Source organism: Macaca mulatta, chromosome 7 (genome assembly GCF_049350105.2).
Source record: "Macaca mulatta isolate MMU2019108-1 chromosome 7, T2T-MMU8v2.0, whole genome shotgun sequence".
NCBI lineage: Eukaryota > Metazoa > Chordata > Mammalia > Primates > Cercopithecidae > Macaca > Macaca mulatta.
In genome coordinates, this window is record NC_133412.1 from 143,492,383 (window position 1) to 143,519,539 (window position 27,157).

The 27,157-nt window shown below is 38.9% G+C and overlaps 1 protein-coding gene, 2 long non-coding RNA genes, 1 other non-coding gene and 1 pseudogene across 6 annotated transcripts in view; 3 read left to right on the plus strand and 2 right to left on the minus strand.

Moving 5' to 3' along the window:
* The window catches only part of LOC114679595 (uncharacterized), a 167,344-nt gene that overhangs the window by 62,207 nt on the left and 77,980 nt on the right, over positions 1 to 27,157 (minus strand). The gene's annotated exons all lie outside the window — the stretch shown is intronic.
* COX16 (cytochrome c oxidase assembly factor COX16) lies at positions 65 to 24,465 on the minus strand. Of its 3 annotated transcripts, none has more exon segments than NM_001194897.3 (4): positions 65 to 447; positions 3,104 to 3,166; positions 16,606 to 16,677; positions 24,258 to 24,465. In NM_001194897.3, coding segments are annotated over 4 exon segments (321 nt in total). In that variant the 5' UTR covers positions 24,327 to 24,465; the 3' UTR covers positions 65 to 330.
* Positions 18,300 to 20,841, plus strand: LOC144329702 (transcription factor NF-E4-like; annotated as a pseudogene).
* LOC144330350 (uncharacterized) lies at positions 23,086 to 26,740 on the plus strand. Its single transcript, XR_013396417.1, has 3 exons — positions 23,086 to 24,098; positions 24,149 to 25,953; positions 26,279 to 26,740. It is a non-coding gene; the product is annotated as an uncharacterized LOC144330350 (long non-coding RNA).
* Positions 25,630 to 25,825, plus strand: LOC114679930 (U2 spliceosomal RNA). Its single transcript, XR_003732020.1, has one exon. It is a non-coding gene; the product is annotated as a U2 spliceosomal RNA (small nuclear RNA).

Genomic DNA, 27,157 nt, shown 5'->3' on the forward strand with positions numbered 1-27,157 from the left:
CCCTAATAGATTTGACAGAAAATTACTGCTTGATTTTACTGTGAGAATGAGTAGAATACATGACTCTGTTTTGGACCAGTATTTACATTTTTTATTTCAAGTTGTAAAATATACGTGGCCAACACTGTTACTTTCATCCACAGATGGAATATCTGGGAAGTATAAAAACCTGTACATGACCTTTTATCAAGATTATTTGTCATCAAATTACCCATATCCAAGTTTCCATGGGCCTGGAATTTCCTTTCCACTTGATAGGGATATATATTAGGAAGTCCAGTTGATAACATTTTTATTTTTTTTAAAAAAAGGAAAAAAGAATCAGCAGAGTCAAGTTGTCTTAGTCTTAAGGCTTTCTGGATTTCTTCCTTGGAGGACGTCAGGATCTTCCCAAGGCCTGGGTCCTCGAATATTCTTCCAGTCATCAAACTTGGAGTCTTTTATTTTCTATAGAGCCGCAGAAAATTAAAGTATAAATATTAGTATAAGAGCCCTGTGGCTTTGATTAGGACACAACTCAATGAATAAATGAGTAGAAAGTATCCGATAGGTCCTCAATTACAATTGTAACAAATAAATCAACTACAATCATAATCATTGATGAAATGTCATCTTAAGATTTAGAACTTTTCTTGTTTGTTATTGATGTTAATGCCTATCTTACTCCACCTTAACCATAAAACTATTAAAATAGAGAAAGAATCTACATGCCTTATTTTTGAGAGGACAAGGAAAAGGCCGAAGCTGGGAAAACAAAAGTACAAATTTGAAGGTTGATCCAGCACGATAATGACTGAAAGGGTTATCAGGGATGATGGTAGAAAATAAGAAGAAAAGAACAAAGATGGAGACCCTAAAGTCTTCTATGAAAAAGAAAAGACACCAAGATAATTTGTCTTATGTCTGGTCTTAGGAATGAAAAGACTTTTCCTACAGCTACCATAAGCAAAACACTTTTGGGCAACTGAAACTAGTTGTAACTACATTATGGATCATCCTACCTTCATTTAGTCTGAAGTACCTCTCAAGCACAAAAATAAAGGTGGAATAAAAGGGGGAAAATAAATGTTTCTTCACCTTTCTCTTACTGACCACCACTCTGACATTAACTTTTACATATCTGCTGTTTTGGTTGTTCTGGAATAATTGAGTAAGACAGGAAAAAAAAAAGACTGAGAAAACAAAGGATAGCTTATATCCAGAGACAGGGAAAATGATATAAATTTACCTTGACACTTGGATACTAAGCATTAGTCTCTTACTAACTAGCTATATAATCTTTGGAAAGTGATTTAAGCCACCTGGGCATTAATTCTCTGATAAGTAACAATGAAAAAGTTGGACCAAATAGTCTACATGGTTTCTTCAGCTCTCAGATTCTATAGGTCCTAGAAGAACTAGAAGGAAAATCTACTCCCAGACAAACTCTCCATAGCATCACTACTGGTATAGCACTTGTAAAACTACAAGTTAGCAAGTTACAGGATTTTTTTTTTTAATCAATGGGAAAGTAGTAAATGAAAATACTGTTCACTTATAGTTTTACCAGGAGTCTGTATTACATATATACACAAAGGAACAAAATTCAACTAATTTAGCATACAAGAAGAATTTAAAGTATTTTCAAGTATAGTTATGAAATGATCTAAAGTTATTAAAAGATTTTAATAAAGAATAAATGGCCATTATCCAGGTAACATAAGATATATATGCTTAACAGAATTGAAGAAAATTGTTAAATAACAAGTTCATGTAAAAGTGGTCTAGTCTTTAGAGATCTTTGGTGAAGGAGATTCCTTGTAGAATTCTACAAAACATGCACAGTGGCTGAAGAATGGGCTGTGTAAATGTGCTGAGAAAAACCACCCAAGACATAACACTTCACAGCCAACTGGCATAGGCTTGAGTGTGGAACAGCATGAAGAAATGCTGAGAAAAAACAGTGTCAAGAATATGGAGTTTTCAGGCCTGCCACAGTGGAGAACTTTCTTTTAACATTTTGTTGCTACGCTGACATCCACCTAAGACACCAAAAGGGCTGTTCTACAGGAGTAAAAATTATGCCTGAGAATAAGATTTTATTGAGATTCACCCCAACAAAGCTTCAAGCCAAGCCTTGACAAGATTCTCTGGGGAGACAGTTTGGAGATTAAGTCCCAACAAGGGAGAAGGGTCAAGGAAAGATAGTAGCCCTTCAACAGATACTTCCCTACAAAGCACAAAATGAAGTTCAAGGTGATTAGCCAACAATTAAATTGTCTGCTAAAACAAAAATGAACACTCTTCAGAATTTTCTTCAGTGTAGTATTCACAATGACTACCTTTCGATACAAAATGACCAAATATACAAAGAAACAGGAAAATATAATCCAGTCAAAAAAATTACAAACTCTAAGACATGAAGAACATCCGACCTCACCACATCCCATAATATAGTGTGCTATTAAACTCCTTGATTTTTGCTAATTAGATGGGTGAAAAGTGATACCTCATTACACTCTGATATTCCTATTATGATAAATTGAGCATCTCTTCATATGTTTAAGAATGATACTTATTTCCTTTTGTCCAAAAGTTTTACATGCTATGCTTTCCCATGTTCTTACTGAACAAATGAATTGTTGAACTTTTCACACTGATTTGGAGATGGTCTTCATATTTAAGTAAATGAATGTGCCATGATAAGATTAAACTATATTTGTAGGATTTCTCATATAACTTGTGACTTCATATACATTTTTTTAGTCTGAACTTTTGAATTTGTATGTATGAACCCATTAATCTTTACTTTTAGAGCTTCTGGGTTTTATATCACATTTAAATAGGCTTTTTTGACTCAAGACAACAAACAAAATTCCCCATTTATATTCTCCTAGTACTTTTAGCATTTTGCTTTTTACTTTTAAATTCTTGATCCATCTGGAATTTATTTATTTGTAGTATATTAAGTATGGATCCATCTATATTTTCTTTTCAAATGACTATATAGTTTATCAAATACTATATATTCAAGATAATTTTTTTCTGTACTATTAATACTTTTAAGGCAGATAAAACCAGTAACTGATTGTTGTAAGACAGAGACTACATTAACATACTGTACCTCATATTCCGACTCTAAAGATATTTTATTCTCTTTCAGTTTTTTTTCAAGCTCAGGATCCATCTGTAGAAAAGGAAAAAAGGTAGTAAGTTATCTAAGTCTGTTAGACTCAATTTTCAATTTTAAGTTATAGAGGAGATGGCTGAAATAGTATGGCCAAATACAAACACATGGCAAAATCTCCACCATCTACTCTGATCACATAATGATAACTAATGTACTACTGCCACCATTATTCAACTAACAAGAGTTAATATCTACTGATTACTTGTTATGTGACAGGCATTTTGACATATACTGTCTTGTTTCATCCTCACAAAATCCATGAGATACATATTATCTTTATCTGTATTATCATATGTAAGGAATATGGGACACGGGGGGGTTTGAATAACATGTCAAAGAGGCAGAGCTTGGCTTTGAGTAATGGTTCTCTGCCTCCAGAGTTCACACTATTAACCACCAACCTAAATTATATTATGGAGAAATAACATAAAAATACTAATATAATGCTGCACTTGAAAACAAAAAGGAATACCTTCCATGAGCCAGAAGTAGGTATCTACAAAAAAAAAAAAAAAAAAAAATCCATAGAGGTAAAAAGGAGCTAATGCTATATTACCTGTATAAAAAAGTCTTCTGTATGTGGCAAAGCCTTCAAGAAAGAAAAGTATGATGGCTGAAATTAATAAACAACAACTACAAAAAAGCAAAGATCAAGTAAGTAAAATAGAAGCATAACCAGAGGATTTCACTGGAATAATGGATGAAGAGATAAAGACGAGATGAATGAAAAAAAGTATTTTACAAAAGCGAGACCTAAAAGTTCTAACACATAGCTAATAGGAGTTCCAGAATTAGAAAATAAAGAAAAGGGAGGGAGAGCAATAATTAAATAAAAATAGCAAAGAATTCCCCACTACATAGCAGTGAGTCCTCAGACTGAAAGAATACAGTAAGAAATAAGCACAACAAAACAAAAACATTTTTCATCAAAGTGAAATTGATTAAGAAAAAAAGAAATCACAAAGAGTATTTAGATGAAAAGGTCAACAGCACAAATTCTATAGGCAATAAAGAGATAGTATAATAATATGAGTAATTTTATGCCATTAATTTGAAAACTTAGATAAAATGGACAGATTAATAGAAAAATACAACTTTTCAAAACTGACAAAGGAAGAATAGACAACTTGAATAGTTTTACAATCTACAAAGAATTAAATCTATAATAACCTCACACAAAGAAAACTCCTGGGTCAGATGGCTGTGCCAGTGAATTATCCCAAGGAAGAAATAATGCCAATGTAACAAATATTCTGTATGAGTTATGTGGTAAGCATAACCCTGGTATCAAATTTCACAAGAAAATTAAAATAACAGGCCAGTTTCATATATGAACACAAATACTGAATTCTTAAATAAAATAGTGTAAAAAGAATTCAGCAACCTACCAAAAAGATAGCATACCATAATCAAGTTGAATTTATTCCAGAAAGGCAGAGTTAATTTGGAAATCACAATGTAATTTGCAAATAAACTAATGTGACAGAACAGAGAATCCTGAAGCAGACTTAAAAACTTATATGAACAGCTGATTTATGACAAATTAGGCACAGAAGAGCAGTCAGGAAACAATGCTATTGTCAGTATATGATGACTGCACAATGTCTTATCTATTAATATTAGAGAATATATTCCTCATATCACATACAAAAAAAGAAAAAAATCAATTCCAAATAGAATGTAGACCCAAATACAAAAGGCAAAATTCAAAACTCTTAGTAATTCACATAGAAAAATACTTATACTTTGGAGTAAGGAACATGTTTCTTAAAAGAAAAAAAAATCATAAAGTAAAAGAGGAATAAAATATAGTGTACTAAACTTTTTTTTTTGACATGGGAATCTCACTCTGTCACCAGGCTGGAGTGCAGTGGCACAATCTTGGCTCACTGCAACCTCTGCCCCCTGGGTTCAAGCAATTCCTCTGCTTCAGCCTCCTGAGTAGTTAGGACTACAGGCACGTGTCACTATGCCCCGCTAATTTTTTGTGTTTTAGTAGAGACAGGGTTCCACCATGTTGGCTAGGATGGTCTTGATCTCTTGACCTTATGATCCACCCACCTCGGCCTCCCAAAGTGCTGGGATTACAGGTGTGAGCCACCATGCCCAGCCAACTGTATTAAACTTAAGAAAATTTGTTCATCAAAAGATACCATTAAGAAAGTGAAGACTAAAAGTTTTATAATCTGGCATGCATAAAAAAACTCCTAAAAAATAGTAGGAAAAACCCCAATAATCCAGTAGAAACAAATGAGGAAGAGGCCTCAATAGACATATCACAAAAATGAATATACAAAATAGAATATAAAAATGGCCAACAGACATACAAAAAGTGATTAACTTCATCAGTCACCATGGAAAATTTAAATTCACCTCATAATTAGATAGCAATTCATAACACACTCACCAGAATTATTTTTAAAAACAAAACAAAATTAAACTGACAATACAAAGTATTTGCAGCCTTAACGATAAATTGCTGGTAACAGTATGGACGGATGGTCATTCTGAAAAACAGTTTGGAACTATCAAATAAAATTGAAGTATGATACAACACCCTATAATCTAGCAATTCCTTTTTGTACATGTACAAGAGAAAAGCATACAAGAATGGAATGTTCAGGATGTCACCAAGATGGCAGAATAGAAGGTAACCTGCTCATATCCCCCCATAGCAACAAGAATCCTGCATCTATCCACAGTAAAAAGTCTCTCTGCAGGAGCCTCAGAATTCAGGTAGGAGGTTGTCAAACCCTGATGGAGCCAAAGACCTAGGAAGGTTGTTTTGAATGCATTCACACCTAGGTGGGTGATTCACTGAGCTTGCTTCTAAGTTCAAGCCTGGGAAACAGCCCAGTCCTTCAAGGGGCTTAGCTAACAGCCCCATTTGGCCTTCAGTCTACAACCAAAACCAGCCGCCAAGAGGTCCAGAAGGAATCACACATGCTAGTGACTTAGCAGAAAGGCTTGTCTGCCTGCTGATATTGGTCTTGACAGTAAGCCTGAAAGTGGCCCTGTGGCTCTGCTCCAACCTTCAGCTGGAGGTCCCAGCTCAGACCTGTTTACACAAGGACCCAAAGGGAGACTCAACCATATCTGGCAGCCCAGGAGTATAGGCCTCCCCAATGGGCTTGCCAACCTCCTATCACAGCAGATCCTGAGGGGGCCCAGCCTCAGCTGCAGCCTCTCTGGCCACCGTTGGGGAACTATCCTGTCTAGGGACCTGCTGGGAAATGCACACCCACCTGAGCCAATGTGACAGGCATGCCATCCTCTCTTCTACAGTAGATCCCAAGGCAGCTCAGTCTCAGCTTCAGCCCCTCCTGTGGAAGTTGAGGAACTACCCTACTGATGCAGTGACCTGCCAAATGACACATGCTCATCTGTGGCAATGAGAGGGGGTCATCAGCCTCCCCACAGCAGATCCAAAAGGGGTCCAGTCTCAACTCCAGTTCCTTTTGCTACAGTCAAGAACCCATCCTGCCTATGCAGAGAGCTGTTGGGAGGCATGCTTGTCTGGGGCACTGAGACAGTCTTCTGGACTCAAGTACCTGGTCAGCATTCCCACACAGCCCCAGTACCTACCTTGGATCTTCCACAGATCCATTTGGGCCAGGAAGCCATGCCAACCTTGGAGCCCTCATGAGACTCATGGCAAGCCTGGGCTTTGAGCACTCTCTAGTGCTGAGGCAGCTCAAGTTGTCACAGGCTCAGAGAAGACAACAGTCAGTGTGCTTAGAATCCCTGGAAAACCTTCTGAAGAAGGACAGGCACAAACAAAACCAGACTGCACAGACTAAGATAAATACAGAGGCTCTCAATGCACACAAATTGTCACATTTCTTCGAGTATCAGAAACCTTTAGGAAAATATGACTTCATCAAATGGACAAAATAAGGCACTGGAGACCAACCCTAAAATGATGGAGATGTGTAATCTTTCAGACAAAGAACTGAAAATGGCTGTTTCAAGGAAGTTAAATAAACTTCAATAAAAGAGAACCATTTAGAAATTTATCAAGAAATTGAACAGAGAAGTTGAAATAATTTCTAAAAAAATCAAACAAATCCTAGAGCTGAAAAATACAATGAATGAAACAAAAAATGCACTACAAAGCATCAACAGAATTCAGCAAACAGATGAAAGATCAATGAGCTCAAAGAGAAACTATTTGAAAATACACAGTAAGAAGAGAAAAAAGGAAAAAGAATGAAAGTAATAAACAGCTTACAGGATCTATGGAACAACTTAAAAACAGCAAGTATTCAGGTTATTGGAGTTAAAGTGGGAACTAAGAAAGATGAAGGAGCAGAAAGCTTCCTCAAAGAAATAATAACAGAAAACTTTCTAAACCTGGAGAAATATATAAATATCTGGGTAAAGCAAGGTAAAATGTCACCAATAAGATTCAGCCCAAATAATACCCCAAGACATATTATAATCAAACTCTCAAACACCAAAGTCAAAGATAAGATGCTAAAAGTAACAAGAGAAGTGAAGCAAACGATATGAGTGACATCCATATTCCTGGCAGCAGACTTCTTAGCAGAAACTTTATAGGCCAGAAGAGAGTGGGACAATATATTTAGAGTGCTGAGGAGAAAAAACAAACTAAAATACTGTAACAACCAAAAATACTATATCCAGCAAAGTTATCCTTCAGAAATGGAGAGACGACTGCCAAACAAAAGCAGAGGTAATTTATTGCTACTAGACCTCTCCCAAAAGAAATGCTAAAGAGAGTTCTTCACACTAAAAGATAAGAACACTGCATGATATACTAATACTGCAATCCTAATGTTTAGACCACTTTTATCTTTAGTAAGAAAACAAAACTATTAAAAATAGTAACTGCAACAGTTTGCTAAGAGATTGGCAATATAAAAATGTAAATTGTGGCCAGGCACAGTGGCTCACATCTGTAATCCCAGCATCCTGGGAGGCTGAGGTGGGTGGATCACTTGAGGTCAGGAGTTCAAGACCAGCCTGGTCAACATGGCAAAACCCCATCTCTACTAAAATTACAAAAATTAGTTGGGTGTGGTGGTACGCGCCTGTAGTCCCAGCTACTTGGGAGTCTGAGCAGAAGAATCACTTGGAAGGTGGAAGTTGCAGTGAGCTGAGATTGCACCACTGCACTCCAGCCTAGGCAACAAAGCAAGACTCCATCTCAAAAATAAATAAATAAATAAATTGTAACATCAAAAATTCAAATTGTTGGAGGAAAGAGAGTTAATGTGTATAGGTTTTTATTTTGGTTTTTCCTTTTTCTGTAATCAAAGTTAAGTTGGTATCCATTTCAAATAAGTTGTTATATCTATAGGATGTTTTCTGTAAGCCTCGTGGTAACGCAAAGCAAAAATCCATGACAGATACACTAAAAATAAAAAGCAACAAATTAAAATATACTATCAGATAAAAATCACTTAATCACATAAAAAGGAATGAAAAAAGGAAGCGAGGAGTTATACAACTAGAAAACAAGCAATAAAATGGCAGTAGTAAGGCCTTACTTATCAATAATAACACTGAATGTAAATGGACTACACTCTCTAGTTAGAAAACATAGAGTGGCTCACTGAATCAAAATATAACACCCAAGTATATGCTGCCTATAAGAAATTCACCTCGTCTATAAAGATACACATAAACTGGAAGTGAAGGAATAGAAAAAGATATTCCACGGAAATGAAAACCAAAAAAAGAACAGAAGTAGCTACGCTTTTATCAGATAAAATAGACTTTAAGTCAAAAACTAAAAAGAGAATGAAGGAAATTATATAATGAAAAAGGAGTCAATTCAACAATAGAATGTAACAATAGTAAATATATATGTACCCAACACCTGAGCACCCAAATATACAAAGCAAATATTAACAAATCTAAAGGGAGACAGACTGCAATACATAATATTAGGGGATTTCAACACCCTACTTTTGGTGATGGACAGATCATCCAGGTACAAAATCAACAAAGACACAGTAAAGTTAAACTATACCCTAGACCAAATGGACCTAAGACAAATTTACAGAATGTATCATCCAACGGCTGCAGAATACACATTTTTCTCATCAGCACATAGAATATTCTCCAGGATACACCATATGTTAGGCCACAAAACAAGTCTCAACAAATTCAAAACAGTATCAATCATATCAAGTGTCTATTCTGACCAAAACAGAATAAAAATAGAAATCAATAACAAGAGGAACTTTGGAAGCTGTACAAATACATGGAAATTATACACAATGCTCCTGAACAACCAAAGAGTTAAAAAAAAAAAAATTAAGGACCAAATTTTAAAAATTTATTGAAACAAATAAAAATGGAAACATATGAACATAGCTATGCTCATTTGTTTACCTTTGTCTATGACTGCCTTTGTACTACAACAGCAAACTTCAGTAAATGCAAAAGTTCAAATTTACTATCTGGCTCTTTACATGAAAAGCTTACTGATCCCTGACAGATTTGAAGCACAGATGAACTTCACATATATAATATTGAATAAAAGAAGTCAGCACAAAAGAATATATATAATTCCACGGATATAAAATTCAGAACAAAGAAAATTAATCAAAAGGTTTTGGGATGTATTCTAAGATGGTAAAACGAAGGAATTGATTACTACAAAAAGCACAGTAGGGCTGGGCGCAGTGGCTCATGCCTATAATCCCAGCACTTTGGGAGGCCGAGGTGGGAGGATCATGAGGTCAGGAGATCAAGACCATCTCGGCTAACACAGTGAAACCCCGTCTCTGCTAAAAATACAAAAAATTAGCCGGGCGCGGTGGCTTGCACCTGTAGTCCCAGCTACTCAGGAGGCTGAGGCAGGGGAATCACTTGAACCCAAGAGGTGGAGGTTGCAGTGAGTCAAGATCGCACCACTGCACTCCAGTGACACTCTGGGTGACAGTGCACTCTAGGTGACAGAGTAAGAGTGATTGCACCAGTGCACTCTGGGTGACAGAGTAAGAGTTCGTCTCAAAAGAAAAACAAAAAAACAAAAAATGAAGCACAGTAGTGTTTATCTTAGGGGCAAGAGGAAGGCATGGAGCAGCAGGAGGAGAGATTAGGAAACAGCACACAGAATGTGTCTGGAGTGCTAACACTTTTTACTTTTTGACACAGATGGCAGTTACTTGGGATTTCAGTTTATGATAATTTATTAAATTGTACATGTATGTTCAATACACTCCTTGGTTTCTGTATTGTGTTTCACAACAAAACAACTTAGATAAATAAAAATAAAATAATGAATTACTATATTAATAATTGCATGTATGTAAAAGGGATAAAACACAAACCTACAATACAAGTTAACTTCCTCATATGCTTTCAACTAAGAAAACAGCAAATGACCTACTGCTGATGGGCACGAGGAACTGACTGTATTATTGAGAGATATATCTGTACTTTGTGTGATTTAAAAGAAATTTTCAGTGCTAATTTTGATTGTGTGAAATGTCTGTCTTACCAGCATACATTAAAATCAAACCTCTACCTAAGATGCTACTCTATTGTATACTACTTTGATAAACTTTCTTCCTGTGTCTTTATTTTCTGTACAAAATTTATCCAGTAATCTAAAATTTATCCAATAATGCCAAAGTAATTTGCAAAACAAAATAATCAACCAAAAAACGTTATTACCTGCAGTCTCTTGGAGTTTAAGAGATAAAGACCTAATAAAGGAAGGGTTCCAAAAGAGCTTAGAGTTGAAAGCCCGTTTTTACCCTGGAAACCCTTGACACACCTAGTAAACCCATAGGATAAGAACCAAGGTTTGAAATCAGGTAGATGGCTGCTACTGGGGGTTACAGAAACCACCATACAGGGCTATAATGACAAAAAAAATAGAGATCAAAACACACACAACAGACAGTTTTGAAATTCTAGAACTGCGTAAGATAGGAGCATACCACTAGGTTGAAAATTCTCTGAAAAATAGAGCATAATTTCCTGGAGTATCAATTTAAAGTCATGTAGGTCCATGGACATTATTTATAAACAACTATAGAGGTTCCAGATAATATTGTTTTCCTCAAGGAAGGTTTTTTGTTTTCTTTTTGTTTTTTTTTTGTTTGTTTTTTTTTTCAATACAGACAGATTAGAGGCTAGGAATAGGGAAGAAACAGACAGGACAGCCTAAGTCTTACTTAACTGAAATCAAGCCATGACCTGGCTCACACCTGGATGATATTAAGACGGATCAGCCCTCAATCTATCTGCATCGCAGAAAAAAGGATACGCCTTTTATGGAAGAAAACAATACTATCTGGAACCTCTATAATTGTTTATAAATAATGTCCAGTATTTAATTAAAAAATTATGAGGCATGTTTAAAGATAGAATCATATAACTGAAAAAAATAAGAGAAAAATTAGATAATAAAAGCAGGTCTACAGTGATCCTTATGTTGGAGACAGGCCTTTAAAGTAACAATAATTTGTATATATTCAAGATATCAAAGGAAAAAATAGATTAAGATATGGCATCATAGAAGATTTCTCCAGAGTACTAGAATGTGTAATAAAGAATTAAATGTGCATTTTAAAACTAAAAAATATAGTAATTGAAATCACGAAATCAAGGGATGGCTTTATGTGGAGATTGAACATAGCAAAAGAGAAATTTAGTGACTACAAGATAAAACAATAGAAAATATACAAAAATAAAGTACAAAAAAAAAGAATGGGGGGAAAACGCTGAAAAATCATAATAGAAATGTTGGGCATAGTTAAAGAATAGAACATATATCTGATTGGCATCCCATAAAGAAAACTGGGCAAAAGCAACAACTGACAAGATATGAACAATTTTTGGTTTTACATTTTCTGTGGTTTCATTAAAATCTTCAAAGAAATCAGAAGATAATTTGGCTTTTTGGGTCGTTTGTTTTTTTGAGACAGGGTCTCGCTCTGTCACCCAGGCTGGAGTGCAATGGCACGATCACAGCTCACTGCAGCCTCAAACTCCTGAGCTAAATCAATCCTCCCAGATCAGCCCCAAGCAGCTGGGACTACAGGCACGCACCACCAGGCCTGGCTAATTTTTTGCATTTTTTGTAGAGATGAGGTTTCATCATATTGCCCAGGCTGGTCCTGAACTCCTGGTTCAAGTGATCCACCTACCTTGGTCTCCCAAAGTGCTGGGATTAACACATATGAACCACCATGCCTGGCCCTAGAATATAATTTAAAACTCAGTTTTTTCTTAATCAAGTACCTGGACATTTCTTGGTGCCATTTTTCAGTTTAGCATTGATATACTATAGAAAGCACGATCCTTGGTAAAATTTAACAGTATACATAGGAGGACAACAGACCTGGTACCAGTCCCCCTTTTGTTCATCCATAGGATATTTTAATAGTTCTAACCTCTGAATCAGAAAAATGTCACTTTAGTCAATTTCATAGAGCAATCAAGAGAACAATATGATAATGCATGTTCTCATTGGTATGGTATGCACAAGCTAACTCAGCAGCTCTATTTTAGACTGAGTATAGTATTGTATTTCGGGGAGATGAGTAAACTTATGATTGATTTATAAGTACTTGCCTGCCTCATCCTGGACCTGTGAGATTCAGTCTTCGTATCTGTTTTCACATCCCTGTCTCCACCATGCCCAATCTCAATTTCTTGTTTGCATATTGTGCAGTATGCTCCGTTTTGGTTATTTAATTCCTTAATCCAGTTGTAGGTGTCCTTCCATATGTCATTAAAATGACAGTCATTTAGCTTCCTTTTTCAGTGATGTCTGAATCATACTGGCACTGGTATTATAACTGTTCTCATTTTCATTATCTAATCTTAGAAAACTTGGTCACAATATTTATAATGTTAAAAATTGAACTAACACCATCTGTTATAAAGCACAACAGGCAGGCAAAGTTGAAGACTTACTGCTCGCAAATGTAGCATACTTATATTGCACACTTAAATCACATCACTTGGTCTGATGCAACAATGTATGATCCATTATTGTGGATCCTTGGTGGTTAGTATCAGCACTCATGAGAAAAAATCAGCAACAGCCACTAGGGACAGCAGATAAACTATTCCAAATCGTTTTCTAAAACTTGAAAGCTGTTGCTTCCAGCTCTTACTTTTTTAGGCTTATACTTTCCCCTGTCCTTTGCACATCCTTTACAGAGAAGCCAGATGTTTTCTTTCCTGGGATGCCAAACTTTCAGTACAAAAATCAGGACTGTCTCAGGCAAACAATGATGGTTGGTCACCCCAAATCCATACTGTCCTTTCTACATCCTTTTCCAAACTTCTCAACTGAACCCATCCTCTTTTGATCCAAGTTTTTCCTTTAGGCCACAGTGTCAACCCCCCTTGACCTTAGCAATTTACCCTCTTAACCACCCTAACTTCAATCTCTTAACCCATGCAACCACTATCAGCCTCAACCAGTCTTATCCTTTCAATCCTCAAGGACAAAACTCAACCTCTTAACTCCTCTCAACATTACCTCATCTTCTCTACCTAACTGGAAATGAACCTCACCCAAACACTGACTCTTGATCACCTGAGTTTGACTTTTCAACATCAACCAACCTAGGCCTCTAAATCTCATAGGCCTTGTCTTCTGATCCTTCTCACCTCAACTATGTCCTCTCATCTTCCTCCTATAGACCTTAACCATCCCCCATTCTTTTAACTTAATTCCCTTGACTTCAACTGACCTTGTCCTCTCAACTTCAATCAACCTCATTCTGTTAACCTTACCTAACCTTGTTCCATTTACTTTGACTCCATTTCCTAAACCTCACCTGGTAGCTCAACCTCCCCTGTTCTCCTTAACTGGGTGATATGGTTTGGCTGTGTCCCCACCCAAATCTCATATTGAATTGTAGTTCCCATATGTCATGGGAGGGACTCAGTGGGAAGTAATTGAATCATGGAAGTGGTTCCCCCATGCTAGTCTCGTGACAGTAAGTTCTCACAAGATCTGATGGTTTTATAAGGGATTTTCCCCTTCGTTAGGCTCTCATTTCTCTCTCCTGCCACCATGTGAAGAAGGTCACGTTTGCTTCCCCTTCTGCCATGACTGTAAGTTTCCTGAGGCCTCCCCAGCCTTGTGAAACTGTAAGTCAATTAAACCTCTTTTCTGTATAAATTACCCCGTCTTGAGTAGGTCTTTATTAGCAGTGTGAAGACAGACTAATACACTGGGTTACTGGCACTACCATTTACCCAGTCCTTAAAACCAAAACCTTGAGTCATCCTAGATTTATTCATATTTTTATATTACATACATTAGTCATCAAATACTATCAATTTGCTGCTAAAATTATTGCTGGAACTCATTAATTTCTCTTTATCATCATTGCAAATATGTTATTTCAGGTTCCATTATTGTTCATCTGTGCTACTGCCCCAGAATCCTAACAGGTCTCTTTACTTCCAACCTAAACAATATTTTCTCTTCCATTTTGGTCCCCCAAAAACCATCCACCTGTACTCCACTGCCAGCGAGCTATTTCTAAAATGAAACACTGACCATGTGCCCAATACTCCCTCTACCTTATAGAATATAAGTTATTTCTATCATTTAGTTAATTCCTGCTCATTCTTAAAGCCTAATTCAAAGGCTAATGCCTTTAGAAAACCTTCTCTGATTCACCTTTTCCAAGTTAAAACTATACAGCTCTCCTTGAACTTCTAATAATGGCATTTTACTGGCATTGCTATATTATATGTCTGGGTACATTTTTTTTATTAGCTGTCTTCCAGCCTCAATTATAAACTTTATAAGTACTAGTTTCTGAATACTTTACTTGCAGTATCTAACAAATATTAACACATGACCACTATTCAATTATTTTCCAAACACATACTTATTTTCTCCTTCAAATGTCATATACTACCATAATTTTCATCTTAAAGGGAAAAAGAAAAAAATTCCTTGACAAAGTAATTGGGATGCTAACTGAAATCTTCCAACACAGTTAAATTGAAAGTTAACTGAAAATTAAGTAAAATTGCTCATTAAATAAAATTGTTCTATTCCTTCATAGAAAGTACACATTTTTTAAAATTTAATATTTACCCTAATACCCACTGTCTTTAAAACTAGCTGATGTTGGTTTCTCTAAAACCATAAAATTAACTGAGGAAACTGAATAGGGCTTTATACTCTACTTTTCTATCGATATTACTGAGGTCTGCTAATAAAATATATATATTACTTGGGAAAAAAAACTACAAATATCAGATATGTGCCACAAACAAAAGCTATGTACTTCTGAATGAAAAAAACAGAGTTCTTATGTAACACCTGAATTTCACAATTGTGTGATTACACAGGGTGAGAATCCTAGCTCTACCCGTAAGTAGCCATGTGACCTTAGCCAACTTAATTAAGCTTTTTAAATTTTTCTTCCGTTTTTTTCATGTAAAGACCCACTATAGTTAATGTATAGACCCCCTGTTTCCTCACCTGTAAAATAAAGATGATAATATATAGACAGTCCCCAACTTGCAATGTTTCAACCTACAGTTCTTTTACTTTACAATCCACTTAATCAGGTATTAAATGCATTTTTTACTTATGATATTTTCAATTTACAATGAGTTTAAAGCAAGACATAACCCCATTATAAATCAAGGATCATCTGTGTGTGTGTGTGTGTGTGTGTGTGTGTGTGTGTGTATGAACTAATATAGTCCTACTACAAAGCAGACACTATAAATGTAGGTGTCTTTATTTATACTGAAAAATAGTTTTCCTTTCTTTTAGTAACAATTATTAAAGATACATATCAATATACTTTATACAATTATGAATATTAATATGAAATATAATTAGAGAAAAATAAAGCAAAATTATTGACCTATGTTTTTTAATCCCTTCTAAATCCTAAAAACAGCTACACCAGATCACATTTTGTGGGAGAATGCTAACAATATTGCAAATTTTCTAATGAAATAAGAAAGATTACTAGACTGGGTGGAAGGCCAAGGCAGGTGGATCATTTGAGGTCAGGAGTTCAAGACCAGCCTGGCCAACATAGTGAAACCCTGTCTCTACTAAAAATACGAAAATTAGCCCAGTGGTAGTGGCACGCACCTGTAATCTCAGCTACTCAGGAGGCTGAGACAAGAGAATCACTTGAGCCTGGGAGGCGGAGGTTGCAGTGAACCAGGATAGGCCACCGCACTCCAGTCTGAGTGACAGAGTGAGACCCCATGGGAATAAAAAAAAAGAAAGAAAAAGAAAGAAAGATAGATTACTAAATTAGTTACATTTCATGATTCACTGCCACGTGATCACTAATGTTATTTTAAAGAAAAAAACAAAGATCACATCTTAGCGTTGAAAAGCAAGACAAACGCAGACTGCATAGTGTACTGAGTATACAATTCTCCTAAATGAGAACATACATACAGACAGACACATGTCAAACTCTAATTATATTTCTTACTTTAATCTTCACAGCATCGTATCGGATTTGAGAAAACTCACGAAGACCAAAAGAACCTCCAACAATCAGCAACTAAAACAAAGAAAGGAAACATTTAAGCAAAACAGAAGAGCAGAATTCAAATTCAGCCTATCTATAGATTGCTTATCTAAACAACAATAGAGGCACATTATACAAAAATTCTATAGAGTAAATGCAGTATATACTGGCTAGGAAACCATTATAGCATATCATTACCAAATACCAAAATCGTCACCTTATACCTGTATTTGACCTTATGATTTAAATGACATCATAACAAGCATTATGTTATTTGACTCTTACAATAGACCTATTTTTGGTTTTTGCTAAGAAAAAACAAAAACAAAAAAAACCATTCAACAAATGAGGAAATAAAAGCACAGCCAACTAAATGACTTGCCCATTGTTAACTTAAATTTTGCCCAAGGCTGTCTCTGTACTTCTATTGCTACGCAATCTTCCTTAGTAAATAAAGAAACTGAAACCTGATCAACTGATCAGACCATGTCCATATAAGGCAGATGCCTAGCTATAACCAATCAAGCTATTTATGTACTTCACTTTCCTGTTTTGTCTATACTCCTTGCCCATATTGAAGAATGGAGCTCTCTCAACTTCTGTTTCTGAGTGCTGCCTGATTCGTGAATTTTCTTTGTTCAAATAAACTCTATAAAATTATCTTTTTGTTGTTTAAGGTTTTTGTTTCTTTTAATACCATGATTACACAGGGTAAACCCAGCAGTAAAACTCGCCTTTTTTTTTTTCCTTCAAGACCAGAATTCTTTTGATTTTATGATTTTTCAAAAGAAGCCAATTGGAGTCCTCATTACCTTACCAAGTGATAAAGAAATCTCATGAAAGATTAATGCAGAATATTCTCTGTATCACATTGTATTCCCAGGTACAACATAGCTATACAGATCACAGGTAAAGAAAGTTTTCAAATTCTTACTATATACTAAAATTCTGAAACATCATCTTACGATATACAGAATCACTTTCATTTTTTTGCTGGCACCTCTTTGAGGCACAATATTTTCAAAAGATTTAAACTTCATAATTAAGAATTGTAACCACCCAATTGGTTCACCTTGCATGCTGCCTAGTCAGAGCCGATTTATCAAGGCAGGGGAATTACAATGGGCAATTGCAGAGCTGGCTGTGCAGAGACTGGAATTTTATTATTACTCAAATCAGTCTCCCCAAGAATTCAGGGATCAGAGTGTTTACAGATAATTTGGTGGGTAGGGGCTTGGGAAGTGGGGAGTGCTGATTGGTCAGTTTGGAGATAGAATCATAGGGTGCAAAGGGAGCTTTTCTTGCTGTTTTCTGTCACTGGGTGGGATGGCAGAACTGGTTGAGCCCAATTACCCATCCGGGTAATGTCAGTTGATCCATCCAGTGCAAGGTCTGCAAAATATCTCAAGAACTGATGTCAGGTTTTACAATAGGGATGTTATCCCCAGGAGCAATGTGGGGAGGTTCAGACTCTTGGAGCCAGAGGCTGCATGACCCCTAAACCGTAATTTCTAATCTTGTAGCTAATTTGTTAGTCCTGCAAAGGCAGACTGGTCCCCAGGCAAGAAGGGGGTCTTTTTGGGAAAGGGTTATTATCTAATTTTGTTTCAGAGTCAAACCATGAACTGAATTCCTTCCCAAAGTTAGTTCAGCCTATGCCCAGGAATGAACGAGGGCAGCTTACAGGTTAGAAGCAAGATGGAGTCAGTCAGGTCTGATTTCTTTCACTGTCAGAATTTCCTCAGTTATAATTTTACAAAGACGGTTTCAGTATTGGTACAAAAGTTCATGACCACGAGGAGAAACTCACTCATCATTACTTACTGTGTGTCGCTCTTATAAAACAAGCTTAGAACGGACTTTGGATTTCAGAAGACACCTGCAGATTTCCCTGGCATCTCAAAGCAGGGATGAAAAGTGTAAGATTCTCCCTGGGACCTGAAAGCTTAAGGAGATGAGTAACTCCTCCCTTCTCAGGCCCAGTCCCAAGGCGCAAGGCTACTTGCGCTACTAGCGTGCGCCAGCAGGATAGCAGAAGCAGGAAGAGAGGCGGCAGGAAGATGCGTACCTCTGAAGATTGAGAAAGAGGCCATCGTGTCCAACATAGCAATTACGTCAGACTAGGACACTTCCTGTTTACAGGAGACTATAAAACCTTTGTCTAGCCCTCAGCCCACCTGCGCCCAGGCACTCATTAAAACAGCATCCGGCCGGGCGCGGTGGCTCAAGCCTGTAATCCCAGCACTTTGGGAGGCCGAGACGGGCGGATCACGAGGTCAGGAGATCGAGACCATCCTGGCTAATATGGTGAAACCCCGTCTCTACTAAAAATACAAAAAACTAGCCAGGCGAGGTGGTGGGCGCCTGTAGTCCCAGCTACTCGGGAGGCTGAGGCAGGAGAATGGCGTAAACCCGGGAGGCGGAGCTTGCAGTGAGCTGAGATCCGGCCACTGCACTCCAGCCTGGGCGACAAAGCGAGACTCCGTCTCAAAAAAAAAAAAAAAAAAAAACAGCATCCACACCACCTCATGTTGTCTGTTGGTGCGCTCTCAGGGTTTGAACCAATACAAGAACCTTGTATGTGCCGAAACCCAGGAGGGGTTCTGGTCCACATCCCCCGTGGACCTACCCCTCCACCCCAGAGAGCAAGCCACAGCAGCCAGACAAAGGAAGCTCCTTGGTCTCTAGTTGCTTCTCTGTGCATGCACATTGGTCACTGATCTCACCTACTGTTTCCCCAGAAGTTTCCCCAGAAGCCTGGTTAACAGGGAAAATCCGCAGAGCCTCTCTTAGTTTCTCTGGTCCAAAAATCCAACATTGGTTCAAGAAGGCTCCGGCGTGTGCCAGGCACTCGCTGATCATCTGGTCTTAGGGGGATGCCTCTAAGCCATTTGATCCTGTTCCCGGATGGATGGACGAAAAAGGCAGCGGTGACAATTGCTCCTTTTATCATCTCCCTCCAGGACGGTCTCCTTTTTCCCTGTTCTCCCGAGCCTACCCCTCTGTTATGGGAAACTCCCAGTTCTGCATTCCAAACAACAGCCCTCTAGGCTGCTTCATAAAAAACCTGCAAACCTTAGGCCTCAGGCAAGATATTCGCCCTAAGCGCTTTGTCTTTTTTGCAATACAGCCTGGCCACAGTACCAAGTAAATAATGAGTCCAAATGGCCCGCAAATAGAACATTCAGCTTTATAATGTTAACTGACTTAAGCAATTATTGCTAATGACTGGAAAAATGGGGAGAAATTCCTTATGTCCATGCCTTTTTCCACTCAGATCACAACCTGACCTCTGCAATTCTTACCTGTTCAAATCCTTCCCCTCCATTCTTACCGCCCTGATCACCTTTCTCCTCCCAACTCTACCTCTTTTTCCTCATTTGATCCAGTTGACTGCTGTCCACCCCTCCCAGCCCCTACCTTTTCCTCTCAACTGTCTTCTTTAACCCCCTCAAGCCTCCTCGTCGTCTTCTCAGCTGCCATCTTCCCAGTCAGCTGTATCCACTTCTTTTCCTACACCATCCCTTCCTCAGGACAATTCTAGTATTGCCTGTACCCATCATCTTCCCCCACTGCCCTCTCCTAAGGCTTGTAAACCCATCCCGCCACCATACGCCCCTACCTAAACTCCACTGCCTGTTGACTCAACCTCCCTTCCCCCTTCAAACCCTCAGAACGAACCACTATCTTAAACTTTCGGTTCATCTCCCAGTCCACCCCCCAAATTCGGTGCAAGCTTCAGAAGCTTGACGACGGCCCTCAAACCCCAGAACAAGAACTTCTTAATTTAGCCTTCATAGTCTTTAACAATCATGATGAGGAAAGTAAAAGCCAAAAATGGATGGAGTTTCAAATGCTTGCCTCCGCCATCAGGGGCCCTGCAGGCCTACAGGGCCGCAGCTCCACACGGAAGCCTCCTAGCAACCTACCTCCACCTGGCACCTGTTTCAAGTGTGGCTATGAAGTCCACTGGTCCAGACAATGCCCAAATCCAGGTAAGGCCACCAGGCCGTGCCCCCTCTGCGGAGGACCCACTGGAAGTTGGACTGTGAGCGGCCCCTGCAAGGACCGCCCTCATCCCTTCCAGAGCTGATCAAACCTCCTATTTGGATCTCACTGGCCTTGCCGCTGAAGACTGACGGTGCCCTGAAACGGATGCCCCGGAAACTACCATCGCTGCATCCAAGCCAAGGGTAACCCTGATGGTGGCAGTAGGCCAGTATGTTTTTTTAAATTAGTACCAGGCAAACTGCTCTGCTTTACCTAATTTTTCAGGACCCACTCAGTCCTCCCTTTTCTCTGTTGTGGGAATTGACGGACAAGTCTCCAAACCCTGAGCCACCCCTCCACTTTTCTGCTCCGGGCACACCTTTTCCTTCACTCGCTCTTTCTTAGTCCTGCCCTCATGCCCAACTCCGCCCCTAGGCAGAGACATCCTTTCAAAACTCCACACTACTCTCAGCTTCCACATTCCCCATAGTACCCAATGCATCAACCCAGACCCCTCGAGGCACCTAATGACATGGTGGAGTATCTCCAAAAATTCTTTCCTCCACAAAAACAGTGAGAATGTTTGTAAAAAACTGTCAAATAAACTTTTTTAGAACTCTGAAAATTAAGCAAAAACTTGCAACAACGTGCACAGTATTTACCTAAGAATGTTGTTATCTGAATCTCAGGAACAACAGTTAGCTTGGTGGCATTCTTAATTTGCCATATTCTCACCCCTCCACCCAAGCTCCATAACAACCATGAAAATCAACAGCCTGCAAACATGATGTAAAGCCTGGCACCAACTGGAGAGGGTAGAGAGCTTGGAGCTCTTTAAAACACCATTCCGTGAGAATTGTCATCATTCCAGCAGTCTGGTAGTTCCTAGAAGATGCTATTCACAAAGCTGTCTTTAGTTTACCTGACTTGGAGCTCAACTAGTATGAACAGACTTCTAGGAAGTGTTTGTCAAACAAACAAAAAAATTCCGAGGTAATTGTTTAACATTATGACTGTCTGATGTGGTAGATAATAGGAATAAGGTGTCCTTAGAGGACCCTGAAAAGCTCAAATATATTCCTGAGAATTTAGAAAGTCATGCAAATAAGCAGAACTGTGTACATGCCCAGAGCAATGTATATGCCCAAGAAAGACCTAAGAAGGCCCTAAATTCTCAACTTATGACTAATTTTGAAGCTCTGAGCAAGTAAGAAGTGAAAGCTGTACACTGAGCTGTAAATTGCATGGGTGAATGTTGAAAGCATGCCCAAAAAAGCATGCAGAGCCTCTCAACAAAGACTGGCAGATTTGTTGGTTTCAGGTTTTTTTTTTTTTTTTTTTTTTGAGACGAAGTCTCGCTATGCCGCCCAGGCTGGAGTGCCGTGGCCGGATCTCAGCTCACTGCAAGCTCCGCCTCCCGGGTTTACGCCATTCTCCTACCTCAGCCTCCCGAGTAGCTGGGACTACCGGCGCCCGCCACCTCGCCCGGCTAGTTTTTTGTATTTTTTAGTAGAGACGGGGTTTCACCGTGTTAGCCAGGATGGTCTTGATCTCCTGACCTTATGATCCGCCCGTCTCGGCCTCCCAAAGTGCTGGGATTACAGGCTTGAGCCACCGCGCCCGGCCTGGTTTCAGGTTTTAAAGAAACCTCTGTCCAACAAAAGGAAACACAGTCCAATTAAAAAATGGGCAAAGGATTTGAACAGACATTTCTCCAAAAAGATAGTCAAATGCCAATAAACATTTGAAAAGATGCTCAACACAATAAGTCGTTAGGTAAACGAAAATCAAAACCACAATGAGGAATCACTTCACACCTACTACAAAGGGTAATAATTAAAAAGATGGACAATAACAAGTGTTGGCAAGGATGTGGAGAAATTGAAAATTATATATTGCTGGTGGGAACGTAAAATTATGCAGCCACTTTGGAAAACATCTGGCACATACTAAAAAGTTACACAGAGTTACCATATGACCTAGCAATTCCATGCCTAGGTATATTCCCTACCCAAGAGAAATGAAAACATACTTCCACACAAAGCGTGTACATAAATGTTCATAGCAGCATTACTCATAATAGTAAAAAATGGAAACAACCCAAATGTTCATCAATTGATAAAATATATCCAAACAATGGAATTATATCCATCAAAAGGAATGAAGTATTGATATATGTTACAATGTGAATGAACCTTAAAAACATTCTAAGTAGAAGAATCCAGTCACAAAAAACCCACATGTTGTATTAGTGTGTTCATATGAAATGTGCAGAATAAGCAAATTTATGAGTAGAAGTAAATTAGTGGTTTACCAGGCCAGCATAAGAAGTAGGAAGAAATGGGAAGTGATTACTATTAGTTATGATGCTTTTTTTGGGGTGATGAAAATGTTCTAAAATTGTGGTGATGGGTCCATAACTAAGAATATACTAATACTGAATTTGCTAAAAACAACAAATTGAACTTTTTTTTGTTGTTGTTTTTGGAGAGACAGAGGTCTTGCTGGTCTGGAACTCCTGACCTGAAGCGATCCTCCTGTCTTGGCTTCCCCTAACACTGGGATTACAGGTGTGAGCCATCGTGCTTGGCCCAGATACTTTAAATGGTTGAATCTTTTGGAGATTCCTAAAATCCAAATTTGATGAATCTATATTTTTCAAAAATGTGTAAAATACCCATTACCTTTCTAAGGTCACTTATTTCCTTTAGTCTGCTTAAATGGAAAAGTTGGTCATTTCATCTGTGCCAATATTCATACAAAATAAAAATCTTTTCTGTATTTAAAAGAAAGCAGCTTCTGTTCATATGCTTTAATTATTTCATTTACTAACACATCAAGGCTTGCTGAAGCAAAATAAATTGCCCGTGATCAAAAAGCAAATAGAGTCATCTGGATTTCAACTCTGGTTGTCTTAAGCCAGCCTCAGCCTGCATTTTCACAACATCCTTAGGGAACTCAGTGTGGAATTGGATGCAACCATACAAACACGGAAGCTGTTTTCAACGTGCTTAAGAAATTATAACACAGCAACCATTCTGGCTACAATGTGGCGGGCACCGTACTCAACACTTCATTCACAAGGTGTTATCAGTTCATCAAAACAACTCTAAGAATTAAGCTAATTCACAAACTAGAAAGATGAAACAGAAAGATACCAGGAATTGGTACAGTTAAATGGAATACATCTAGTCCCAATGATCCACAGTATCGTCAAAATATAGCTAAGGTGGCGGCGAGGAAGCAAGCTTAGTAATCATCCAAACTTGGCTTAAACTGTGGTTCTGACTGAATTCTCTGAGCTTCAATTCACTTAACTGTGAATCAAGGGTAGTAACAATGACCGCGTTCGACGATGGGAATGATGCCACGCTCACAAGCAGACAGATCCTAGTACACCTGAGATCCAACTGGGAGTGGAGGACAGCGGCGGGGAAGTGCGGGGTGTGGGTAGGAAAAGACTGGTAGAAGAGCTTTCAGGAAAGCTCTCAGCCCGTCGCTAGCCCGTTCCTAGCCCGAGTGCCCCCGTTTAACTTCACATTTTACAGATTCCCTCCCAGGTATTGATCCTGCCGAGGAGGAGGGTCTCACCCCTTGCGGAAGATCCTCCTCACTCCACTCACCAACATGGGGACTCCGTAGCGGAGAGTCTTGTTCTTGCGAAAAGCACGCATCACCCCGGGTGCAAACATGACTGAAATCTTCCATCCGCTCAGAACTCCAAGCGGACCCAGCGCAGACTCCCAAATCTCAGCGGCCCACGCTGTCACCAAGAGGAGTACGTCCTTGACTCACTTCCTTTTCCTTGGTTATTTAGTGCTTGGTCCTTACTGAAAGATTTCCGCTAGGCAAAAGCAATCGAGCCATCGTAACATACTTGTGCGTCCGCCCATAAATGCGGGCGTCAGAGCGTTTTTGGTTCCGTAAATTCGGCGTGCAGTTGGGATTCAGAGATTTGAATCAGTTTACGATCACCACCAAATCGATATGGAAACCAGTACTTCCCACGTTCTTGGTGCCGACTAACGTCTTCTTAGAACACTATAATAGGCACCTGGCCACTCGATAAAAACAGCTAAGGAAAAAAGTATTTTGAGGCCAGGCGCGGTGGCCTGTGTGGGTGTCCTGTAATCCCAGCACTTTGGGAGGCCGAGGCGGGTGGATCACCTGAGGTCAGGAGTTCTAGACCAGCCTGGTCAACATGGTAAAACCCCGTCTCTATTTTTAAAAAAATATAAAAATTAGCCGGCTGTGGTGGCAGGCGCCTGTAATCCCAGCTACTGGGGGGCGGAGGCAGGAGAATCGCTTGAACCCGGGAGGCGGAGGTTGCAGTGAGCCGAGATCTCGCCATCGCACTCCAGCCTGGGGAACAAGAGCAAGACTTCGGCTCAGAAAGAAAAAAGAAAAAAAAAAGTATTTTGAAGCTGGCACTCCAGTCTCTATGGCTATTTGTGGGATGAGGAATTTACCAGTTTAATGGAGACTTTTAAAAACAAATCGCTAAAAAGATTAGGTTGAAATGTAATCAGTGTAGTGTCTTATCAGTCATTACTGAGCCTTTAATGCTAATGATTTTACTGTGAGATAACCTGTAATCCTTAGTTATTTATGAATGTCTATTTTCCAATGATTCAGCAACCATACAGGCCACCTTTCAGTGTGTCATTGAAAGGGTTCTAGGAACACTGAGATAAAAATATATGATCCTTACCTTAAAGACACTGGCGATTTCATGGGCACAGAAACAAACAGGTGTGTAAATTACTGGGATAGCTTAGGAAGCCGATCCCCCACGTGTCCCATTTGCCAGAGTGAATCAGAGTGCAGGTGATATGGAATATTATCTTCCATGCTATTCCTGAAATATTTCCATCAGTCCCTGCCTCTCTGTTACCACTGCAATGTTCCTTTTTAAATTCCTTATCATCTTTTCACCTATTAAATTAGCCTCCTACGTGGTCTCCAGAGGAGAAAGTCCAGATCTACTGCAGGCTACTCCCGTGAAACCCTTTTGGCTAAGATCAAGTGTAGTATCTGTTCTTATCAGTTTAATATGACACATTCTCTATCCAAGGAAAATATGTTAAATGGGTTTTTGAAGCAAGGAGATGGAATAGGAGTTTGCTCCAGCTACTCTACACATCAACCTGTATTTCAATACCTCCAGAAACCCAGGAACGGTGCATCTCTCCCATCTTATTTACTTCCTTTTGATATATCAAAATTCATGCAGACCAGGCATGGTGGCTCACGCCTGTAATACCTGCACTGTGGGAGGCTGAGGCAGGAGGATTGTTTGAGCCCAGGAGTTTGAGACCAGCCTGAGCAACAAAGCAAGACCCCATTTTTTACAAATAGTAATACAAAAAATTAACTGGGCATGGTGGGGTCTCAGCTACTTGGGAAGCTAAGGTGGGAAGATCACTTGGGCCCAGGAGGTCCAGGCTGCAGTGAGACGTGATCATGCCACTGCACTGCAGCCTGGGGGGCAGAGCTAGACCCTGTTTCAAAATAAATAAATCTCACATGGCATCCAGGTTAGTTAAGCGTATCACATCTCCTACTTTCCCTAAGATCCTAGAAGCCAAAGGCACTGCTCTAAAACTCTAGCATTTTCCTACATCTTCACTACACAAAACATCAGCCTACTGGATACTACTCCATCAAAACCCTGCACCTAAATAGTAGCTAATAATGGGTTAAATCGTATACATATATTCAGAATAATGCTAGAGTCGATAATCTTACACTTTTCAGATAAGGCAGCTATCCAATTTAAGGGAGTTTATGTCTTTAGTATCTTGTTTGTTCAATCACTCAAATCGGCATTTATTGAGAACCTTGAGATGGCCCCGAAAGAGTAACTGTGAACAGCAGGAATTACAAGTATGCTGGCAGATTGTCAGGGGACCAAATCTGTGACCCTGAGGAATGTAAGCACCTATCAAATCATACTGCATAGGTGGTAAATTTCATTGTCGATGCATAGCGCCCCTCTTGAGCATCACTACTGTATACTTCAGTTTTTCCATCTGTTAAATCGGAATAAGTGATATTTGTTATCATTTTACAATTCCCACAAAAAGGGAACACAAAATTTCTTATCAGTATGGAATCTGTTGCCCTCCCAGAAATATGACTCAAATTCCATCTGTTTCCACTGTTAATAAACAGTTAAAATGCTGACTCAGCTATCTTAACTGTCACATTTCCAAGTAAGAAGATTCAAAAAAATGTATATTAAGGAAATGGGGCATCTCCACCATCTATGCCAGTCCCTGAGGACTGGTATGTACTTGATATCCAGGCAGGTTACATTATCCTCTGGTATCTGCTCTACCAGCATTTAACTCATGCAAGTACATGGGAGCATTGTTATAAAACAAAAACAACAAAAACAAAAACACCAGTCTTCTTGAGAGTTTTAGTCCTAAAGTTTGGTTTTAGAATTATGGCCAGAGCTGGCCGGCCACAGGGGCTCACACCTGTAATCCCAGCACTTTGGGAGGCCGAGGCAGGCAGA